Source organism: Orbicella franksi, chromosome 10 (assembly GCF_964199315.1).
Source record: "Orbicella franksi chromosome 10, jaOrbFran1.1, whole genome shotgun sequence".
Lineage (NCBI taxonomy): Eukaryota > Metazoa > Cnidaria > Anthozoa > Scleractinia > Merulinidae > Orbicella > Orbicella franksi.
The window spans coordinates 3,544,178-3,545,595 of NC_138154.1; the positions used below are offsets into that span (position 1 = coordinate 3,544,178).

Genomic DNA, 1,418 nt, shown 5'->3' on the forward strand with positions numbered 1-1,418 from the left:
TTGCACACCAGGCTAGTTTGGATTCCTGCCTTTAAAGAAACCTGAAAGAAATATTCGCTTGCACTTTGTAGACTGACTTTAATTAGAGTCTTCATGTTTTCCTTTTGGCGTTGTAACATTTTCACGTAATTTAAGTCAACTTTGTTGTTTCCGTAGATGTTAGTAAGTCTTCGCATCCATGTTCGTGTTCTTTACGCAAAACAAAAAAGTCTGGCAAACAAGATCAAGAATTCTGAACAAATAGCTGAGCAAAGAAATGAACATTTGTCAGTCAAAGACAAAGAAATTCGGAAAATGGTGGCGCAGATTAGTGATCTGAAACGACAACTTGAACTGGAGCAACTTCGGCTAAATCTAACACTGAAAGACGCCAAACATGCTGCCGAGAAGGAGAAAATTAAACTGAAGAATGCAATGGAGAAAGCTGCAGCAGTCTTCGAAAACGAGAAAAAAGGATTACAAAAAGCGCTCTTGGAGAGCAAGGAGGAAGTATGCCAGCTTAAGAATCGCTTGGAGGAGAGCGTGCAGGAAACCGCTGCTTTGACGGAGAATTTCAAGAACTTTTATGAAGATTATGTGAGGCTGGAAGAGGATTTGTCCAGTATTGAGCAGCATCTTGTTCCAGTACAAAAACAGTTTCAGGAGCTAGCAAAGGCCATGAATTTACAGCCTGAAGAATTGCACTACAGGCTTGATAAATTGAAACAAGCTCTAGGCAACAAACAAAATGCTGGAAGCCTAAACGAGCTGTTGCTAAATACACTGTTGGTGGCGGATAAAGATGAAGTTACTCCTAAAGAGAGTCAAGTAGCGTCTTCTTCCGGGGGAAGCAGTGCTTCAGACAGCTTTAATGAATCCCAAGTAAAGCCAGGTTCTTCCAGCGACATTGAGGAAGGTGACCCCTCCTGTCCTTTCAGTCAGAAGTTTTTCCCTGAGCAGCTGGACAATTCAGCTCAAAAAGAAGCAGGAAACAAAAACAAGCCGGAAAGAGGAAGAGCGGTATGGTCTAAGATTGGCTTCAAGATTCCTAAGTTACCTCTGAGACAAAAGAAATCTCGGTAAGGTTTAAAGACATAAAAAAAAAACATTGATAAAATAAATAAATCCATGATTTAGCCCAAGTCAGTGGAGTAAGACACAAGTAGCTTAATTGAAACTAAACATAACGTTAAAATCCCAGCTGGCAACAGGCTAGCAGTTAGCTAGTTGGGTCTGCGGTGAAACAACTCCAGCTAGTGATCAGAGTGATTACTAATGTTAGTCATCTTACATTTGTCGTTGTATGACACTGAAAGCAAGACAGTTTTTAGCAATACATAAAGAAACAACTTCAGCTTGAATGAACATAAGCTTCTGAATCTATCAAGTCAATTTGGTTACTACGAACCAAACCTTCCTCAAGCCCCTGATGTTTTCGT

General features: G+C 40.3%; 1 protein-coding gene across 1 annotated transcript; it reads left to right on the forward strand.

The window, feature by feature from the left end:
* Window positions 1-1,418, forward strand: LOC145501066 (uncharacterized). Its single transcript, XM_081480630.1, has one exon. The coding sequence runs from the start codon at window positions 157-159 to the stop codon at window positions 1,060-1,062; it is 906 nt and encodes a 301-aa protein (XP_081336756.1). The 5' UTR covers window positions 1-156; the 3' UTR covers window positions 1,063-1,418.